Here is a 7821-nt window from a genome sequence, read left to right as displayed (position 1 = left end):
GGCCGGACATAAGGCGCCCCTAGGGAGGCATTCGGAGCCTGGAAGGTGGTCGGGCGCAGGGAGGTGGGTGGCTCAACGCAGGAGCACCCCCTACTGGCCCGCCTCACGTGGTGGAAACGGCGGAGGGATACGAATACCCAGCTGTGTTCCTGAGGTGGGATCTTGGCACCCGCCACAGAGTGGATTCAGGTCTGGTTAAAATATGTGGAAAGACCTGGTCTAGATCAGTGTTTCTCAACCTTTTAAGTAGCAAGTATTCCCTAACTTCTGAACATTTTAGTAAGTACCCCAACACTCAATTTTCCAGGGGATTTTATATTTACAGATTAATGTGTGCCGTATGTTGGAAGAAGGGCTGTGTATATAAGGCCGTGATATGACAGATGTCTGATCTGGTGTGGGTCACGTTGCCACCTTTTACACCGGGGTGCACACCTCAAGTTGCAAAGGGAAACTGAATTCTGCCCCTACTTACTGCCCTTGATTATCCCTTCCTCTTGAAGAGGGAGGGCAGCTGGCAAGAGTGGGGCAGTACAGCTACGCATGCGTCAGAGTCCTGTACGGAAAGAATATGTGCTCGATCAGCAAGGGGTCTCCCAAATGCTGGACCATGTTAAAACTTCCCGTTGACTTCAGTATGGGCAGAAATAACCAGGGAATTCACCCGCGGGGGGTTTCTGAAGTGCTCTCTTCCACCAGTCCCCCTGTTACTAGGCCTTCAATGTGACCTGTTTTGTGAGTGCTGGGGATGTACACGATCAGCAGAGCTCCCCCAGACGCTGGACTACGATGGGGGCCAGGCGCTGTGCAGATCGGCAGGTAGAAAGTTGTGCCCTAACACTTCATCCCTTGTGTCTTGCTCAGTTAAAATCCCCTTCTTCGTGGACCTCTCGAGGCCTGAATTATTGCTGAACCACACTGTAAACCTCTACCTCACACCTGAACCCGAGGTCACTATCGGCGTCTGGTGAGTACAGCAGCTTTAACAACGAGCTTCGTTCGGACGTTCCTGGACCGCGAGGAATAGAGGGCGATGTCCCGGGATAAACCCTGGCTCCCGCGCTTTCAGTCTCAAGCTAAACCTGTAACGGGCCCTTTCGAGCTGTGCGCCGGGGAAAATCCATCTCGGCGTGTTGCGCTGTGCTGAGCAGAGCAAGCTTTTGGCTAATGTGAAAGGTCCTAAGCATTTGTCTGCAGACCGTGCTTGGTGGCGGTGAACAATAGACACTCGCCCCCATTGCTAGCTGCGCTCGGAGGTGTGGGGCTTGGGCGAGCTATTGCCACATCAGCCTGTGCACACAGCTCCACCTGCGGTGATTCACAGCAGGCTGGCTCACTGCTCGGGCATGTCAGGGAGACCCACCCACATGTGAACAATAGTAAGAACTGGCCCTGAATCCCTGTGCATAGGGCAGCTAGTAATGGAGGGTTGCAGACAGCTTGGGTGTTGCCTTGCTGGGCTGGAAGGTCCCTGTTAACTTGTATATCCCGCTGAGCAGCGCCGGGCGGAGTGAAAGCCTTGTCGCTGTTCATGGTGCAGCTGATGCTGCCTCCCTGCTTGTTGTTCTGAGAATAATTTGTGCCTGTGGTTTAAACTGGAGAAACAGCACGTTGCATCCGAGTCCAGTGCGAATACAGCAGTGGGATAGGGAGCGGTTTGGAGCGAGACGAGCTCTCTGGAGATGGAGGAGCGGCAGGGGTCTCGCGTGACTAGAGGCTGCGATTGGAGATTGCTACCGGTTGCCCATCTTCCCAACGAGGCAGGAGGCAGTCGCACGTCCCCTTGGATCGGCCATGGGAAATGCAGATGCATGCGAGCTGGCTGCTAATGATGCATTCTTGGTCTTTTAGGCACAGCGTCCCAGCCAGCCGGGGGATCGAAGCCCAAGGGAAAGACCACAGCTGGTACGAAGAAGCTCTCGGAGATGATAATCCAGTGATACTCTATCTCCATGGCAATGGGGGCACCAGGTGACTGCAATTCTGTGTTGCTTGTCATGCTGGGAGAGCCTGGCTGTCCTCTCCTCTGAGCTGGGCATGTTGCCTGGGACTGTGGCCTTTGGCAGAGCTGGCCGGAGGCCGGGGGCCCTGGTTCGATGCTCCTTGGCAGAGGTGCCGCTTGATTTCTCTCTTTAAATCTTGGAGCCCTTATCTCATGCCAGCCCTGCAGGCTTGTTGCAAAGCGTCTGGAAACCTGGCTCACCGCGCCGGCTCCTTCCTGGCCCCGCTTATCCATGTCCCCACCCCCACGTGTGCAGTGATGGATGTCCCAGGTGCTGCCCCGTGTAGGAGCCGTTTGCCTCCGCTGCTGAGAGCACAAACGTAGCCTTGAACTGCGCTGCTCGGTTTCCATGGCGACTGCTCCATCCCCGCGATGCTGAGGCTCCTCCCCGGGGTCCTCCGACCCCACCCCGCCGGCATGCAGCCCAGCCGGCTCTGCTGCACGGCCCCTCCCCGCACTGCTTCCCCTGCATGCGCCTTCGCTGCGCGCTCCCCGCCGTCTCCCCAGGAGCTCAGTCTTGGCAACGCTGAGGGGCCATCTCGGCATTGCCTGACACCCAGACAAAGCCCAGCCCATCTGCTTGGAGCCTCCTTCCTTTTATAACTTGTGCCCTGAGAGCATCCTGGTACTGGGGGGAGGTGCGTGCACCTTTTCCCACGGATGCACGAGTCCAGGGCCGAAGCACTGCCCAAGCCTGCCTGCTTGTGCATTGATGCACCCCGTGGGATCTGCCCTGCGCTCTTCTGGCCTTTCGGGAGAGGGGCTGAAACCTCCAAGCCATGTTTCTTTTGAGCTTTGCCCCTGCTTGGCTGTCTCGGTAGGCGACCCCGTGCTCATCAGATCCCCCTCCCTGCTACAAGGGAGACACATTCAAGACCCACTGAACAGCTGGAGTTGTCCTTTTCTTGGCGTTTTGGCCGCTGCAGGCTCTGCCCGCGGGCGCCGCGTTATGTGAAACGCTGGGTGCCGTCGCTGGCTCACAAGGTTGTGATGATCGATGTGCCTGGCAGAGGCACGTTCCCTGAAGCTGCTGAATGCCTCCCCTCCAGCTTCGTATTAATGCTTCCTGTAGATACAAAGGCTTAGCCTGCCCCTGGGCACAACTCTAGCCTTCCCTTCAGGCTGTGTTGTCCAGGCTACTCTTCTATTAACCTGGCTGCTAAGTACTTAGCCCAGAGGTTTCTCTTTCACCTCCAAGCATGGCAAGCTGTGGTACAAGTGCTTGGAGCAGCAGGGGGTCTTTACCTAAGCAGCACTTGGGGCCCAGGGGCAAATGCATCCCTTTTTGGAGGTACAAACCCCTGAACGACCCTTGTGCCGATGCAGTAGGACATGTTGTAAGCAACTGGCCTACACCAGGCAGGCTTCCCTATGAAAATGGCAAGCTGCACTGATATAAAAGGGTCCCCTAGGAAAGGCTCCACGCTGCACAGACTAATTTGAGCCACCCCGCTTGTTTTGTTGTCGTACAATTCTAGCTTCTTGCTTTCCTTTGAGGGGTCTTGGCCCTGCTCCCCGCCTGTGGTCTGCGTGGGCTCAGTCATGAGAACGTGCGGGGTCGGACCAATAGTCATAAGAACATACGTGCCATATGGGGTCAGACCAATGGCCCATGTAGCTCTGTCTTGCCTCTGGCAGCAACACGGGTGGAATCTGCAAAGCAGGACCCTTCCTAAAGTATGTCTCTTCTCCCCCCACCGCAGGGCTGCGAATCACAGAGTTAACCTGATAAAGGTAGGTCGTGCTGCTGCGAGCGGATGGCCCGGGGGGGCTGTCGTGGGGTGGGCTTGCTCAGCTGGGATCTGCCCTGGAGAATCCTGAACACAGCTCCTCTGTACGATGTGGCCAGGAGATGGGTAGGGTCAAATCTATCTTCAAGCAGGCCCATCCGCCAGGCTGGGTGTTGGGGGAGAAAGGATCCGTCTGTCGGACTCTGGCGGGGGGGTGCACTCGGCAGAGGTTTGAAACCAGTGTACTGAATGCACTGGCCTCTGCGGTGTCACAGGTAACATTATCTTCCCCAACAGGTCATGAGTGCCATTGGCTTCCACGTCTTGTCCCTTGACTACAGAGGTAAACTTGAACCTATGCCTGTTTCTTGCCTGGGCACGTGTGTTCAAGGGGTTGGGAGGAGGAGTGTTGATATGTCCTAGTCACCCTCCTGTCTGCTGCACCGCAGGGTATGGAGACTCGAGCGGCTCCCCGAGCGAGGGGGGCTTCACCACGGACATCCTGTACCTCTACGACTGGGTAAAGGCCCGGAGCGGAAAGAGTAGAGTCTTTCTCTGGGGACACTCCTTGGGGACCGGGTGAGTGTGCTGTTTGGCTATGTCAGAAATGCATCCAAGGATGTGGAGGGCATCATTACCAAAGAGCTCACTGGGTTGTGCTTTAGTGCCCTTCTTGTGTGTGCAGCTTTGTCGCCCGTAACAAATCCATGTAGGTGAGGTATGACCTGATAGGCCTCTTCTTCAGGAAAGGAAATAGGGTAAACCAAGGGGAACTGGGTACCAGGACAGTGTTGGAAGCAGAGTACTTCAGAGACTTGCTGTGACCATCCCTCCCTCCGCAAAGTTGACCACCTGGTTGTGAATAATGAGTGGGACTGGTCATCATGACAGCAGCTTGGCGAACTTGCAAAGCTGGGCAAGGTCAAGGACTTGCTACTTCCAAATGACCACACGTGAGGTCGCTGGTCTTGGGACAAGAACGCCCCATGGAGGCCATGCCCTGGGGGCTTGGAGAAGCCTGGGGGTCTGCCCCACGTGGTCAGCTAACTAGCACACTGGGTGTCTGGTCTCTTCTCTCCTCCCCATGCCTTGCTGTTACCAACGGTGTCACGGATATTTCCATTCCTGCAGAATAGCGACCAACGTGGCGAGGAAGCTGCTTGAAGACCGAGGTAACTTTCACGAGTGGTGTCATGGGCTAGACGCTTGATGCAGCTCGTTACAGCCCCTCCTTGAGTCTGGGTCACTGGTGGTTTGGCCTTGGCTGCAGCTAGTGGGGTCTGAGGACTGCTTTAAATAAAGTTATGCTGGCTGGGGTGGGCTCTGACGGGCTGTCCGTCCACTGGGGATGGGTGGGAAGTGCTGTGCTGGCATGGGTGGCTTAGAGTGGCGGGGCCTCTCTTCCTTCGCTGCGGGGGCAGACCAAGACATGAGTGACTTGTACACCCAAGCATCCAGCCAACTGGCACATCCGGCTTGATTGGGGTCAACCGAAACCAATGGATACTTCATTGTCCACTTCATTGTCTTTGGCTCTGGTCTTCTGGTCTTCAGCATGAGCCATAGGCTCCAAATACTGACCAGATGAGGCTTCCGACCTTCCTCATCTGGTGAAGGTGAAGGCAGCGCACAGGAGTGTGTAACTCGCTCCTCGTGAGCGTGACTTGCTACGCAGTGATATTTGTGGGGAATGAGGAGGGAGGGCTGGAGGGAGATTTGGGCGGGGGGTGACAAGGGAGCCAGCAAACCTGCTAAGAAAAGGTCGGGACGACTCCATAACACATTTTGTCGCAGCTTCTTCTTCGATTCCTTTGTCTTGAAGGAACCCAGGTGGACGGAGTTATTCTGGAATCGCCCTACACCAACATCCGGGATGCAGCTGCTAATATCCCTGTTACAAAAGTAAGATGCCAGCCAGGCTCGTGCAGTTGCGCTTGAATGCGTGTTGGCGTATGTGCTAGCAAGGCACTCTCATAGCTTGGCTAATCTGCCCTTTCTCTCTCGGGGGGTGTTGGAAAGGAAGTGGTGTTAGGTCTTGGCCTTCTCAGAGGTAGGACTGGCACTCAGTAAAACATACGACAAGGAAGGCACTACACCTTGCTGTGAAGGTTGTCCCTTCTTGGAGTCAAGGGTCCTCCTATTCCTGCATGCAGGCTGTGCTGTTTCCAAGCTGTCTCAGGCAGGTGCCCATCCAGCCCCTGCTTGCAAACCACAGGGAAGGAGATCCCTTGGCTTCCCTGGGCAGCTCGTGCCACGGTCCTACAGCTTGCAGAACTAGGAGACATACAAAAAAACTAGAACTCTTGGGTCCAAAATGATACCTTTTATTAGACCAACTGGAAAATGGCAAGAAAGCTCCCCCTCCCCCCAAGTGTGGGTGCCCATGAGTGGCCTCTCGCGGCGAGGCTGCACTCGCCCCAGGATTCGCTGCACCCAGGCTGGCTCCTACGCTTGATGTCCTGACCTGAGCTAAGGATGCAAGACAACTGCATTCATTGCTACCTGCTGGGGAGAGGAGCTTTGCATAAAGGTCTGGCTCTTCCTTGCGTCTCCCAAAACCTCTGGCTATTTAATAAGCCTCTTATTAAATGGCTATTTAATAATACTCCCCTGGCTGCCTTATTGCGCGTGCGCACACACAATGCTGTAATGCTACAAAAGGTGTTCAGCAAGGCAAATATAGGCTCCTCTCCAAGGCTGGAAGGGCCTGGGGTCTCGGGCAGCCTTGCCTCCCAGACGTGGGGATAGGAAGCTGCCAGGCAGCTCTGAAGAGTGCCTGAAATCCCAGCCGGGGAAGTGGGAGATGCAGGCACAAGGTGGGAGATGGCCGGCTCTATCCATCTGGCCGTGCGGCTACTGGCCCCTTCCAGCTTTGCTTGACTGACGTGACTCTGCTCCCGGGGGCACTCGTAGGGGCCACAGCAGAGCTGCAGCTTATTCCTTTGTCTTTTAACAGATCTACCGCAAGTTTCCCGGCTTTGATTACCTCGTCTTGGACACCCTGGCGCTGGCTGACTTGTTTTTCCAGAGTGACGAGAAGTGAGTAACACTCTGGGCCAATGGGTTGAAATGCAAAGGCTTCCCCTTGCTGGGGCTGCTGCTTGCTGCCATCCGAGTCCTGTTCCCTGCCCTGCATTACAAGGGGAGAGGTCTACGTGGAGCAGGGATTTCTGTGCTGTCAGATGCAGGCTTTTCCATGTGCTATAAATACCAGCTGACTCCTAACAACCAGAGGCTCGGTCCCTTTTGCACATGACTAAAGCCCCGATGCAGATTTGAGTGGTTAATGCAGGTTCATGGTCTGACCATCCTCCAAGGATGCCGGTTGCATTGCGGTAGTTGGACAGCGGTGAGCTCCTAGGTCATTACCGCTTGGATCTGGGAGCCTGGAGCGCGTGGCCCGAAGCTGTAGCTTTGGAAAGCTGCTTTTTGGCACTTCAGCTTTGAAATCTAAAGGCACAAGCAAACAGTGATCTCTTGAATGAAAATATCTCCAGCGCAACTTAAAATGGTTGGAGATATTTCCTCTTGTCTGATAATTGTGGATGGCAGGGAGGGAATTTGAATAGGGGATAGCTCCAGTTCGATGCCGTCCTTGTAGAGCATCCACTTCTGCCACCATTGGAGAGAGGATATTAGGTTAGACAAACTAAACCAATGTGGCACTTCTTATGTTTCCTCGGGTGTCACGCCACTTGTCCAACACCTGATGCTTTGTCAGCCACAGCTAGGCACTGCTGAGCTCTAGCTGACGGCCAGTCCTCTTTGGAAGGCAGTTTGCAGAAATAATCCCTGAATGTCCCCAGTCTGTGGGCACAGATAAAGGGGCAAATGGTGCTAAATGAACAGGGGCTTGCTACAGAGCAGCTGGCCTGTAGTGATGGCTCATGTGCCTGTGATCACCCGCATGGGAAATGGAAAACTGACTTGGAGCAGCTGAGCTCTTCCCTCCAGAGAAGAAATGCCCTGGCGTAACTCGCTGCCCACAGGTGGGTGAATGCCAGGTGCACAGTGTGGCGGGTGCAGAGATCCCACCTCAGGAACACAGCTGGGTATTCGTATCCCTCCGCTGTTTCCACCATGTGAGGC

General features: G+C 55.2%; 1 protein-coding gene across 1 annotated transcript in view; it reads left to right on the top strand.

Moving 5' to 3' along the window:
• The window catches only part of ABHD12B (abhydrolase domain containing 12B), a 45217-nt gene that overhangs the window by 33350 nt on the left and 4046 nt on the right, over window positions 1-7821 (top strand). Inside the window, exons 3-10 of the mRNA XM_019518356.1 lie at window positions 865-967; window positions 1852-1971; window positions 3706-3736; window positions 4030-4075; window positions 4182-4311; window positions 4864-4904; window positions 5555-5634; window positions 6689-6771. Of these exons, the coding sequence (XP_019373901.1) occupies window positions 865-967; window positions 1852-1971; window positions 3706-3736; window positions 4030-4075; window positions 4182-4311; window positions 4864-4904; window positions 5555-5634; window positions 6689-6771 (634 nt within the window). The remainder of the gene's footprint in view (window positions 1-864; window positions 968-1851; window positions 1972-3705; window positions 3737-4029; window positions 4076-4181; window positions 4312-4863; window positions 4905-5554; window positions 5635-6688; window positions 6772-7821) is intronic.

Source organism: Gavialis gangeticus, unplaced genomic scaffold (assembly GCF_001723915.1).
Source record: "Gavialis gangeticus isolate Ggan-Ray unplaced genomic scaffold, GavGan_comp1, whole genome shotgun sequence".
Taxonomy (NCBI): domain Eukaryota; kingdom Metazoa; phylum Chordata; order Crocodylia; family Gavialidae; genus Gavialis; species Gavialis gangeticus.
The sequence above is the reverse complement of the archived record's forward strand: the minus strand, read 5'-3'. Positions and strand labels throughout refer to the sequence as shown.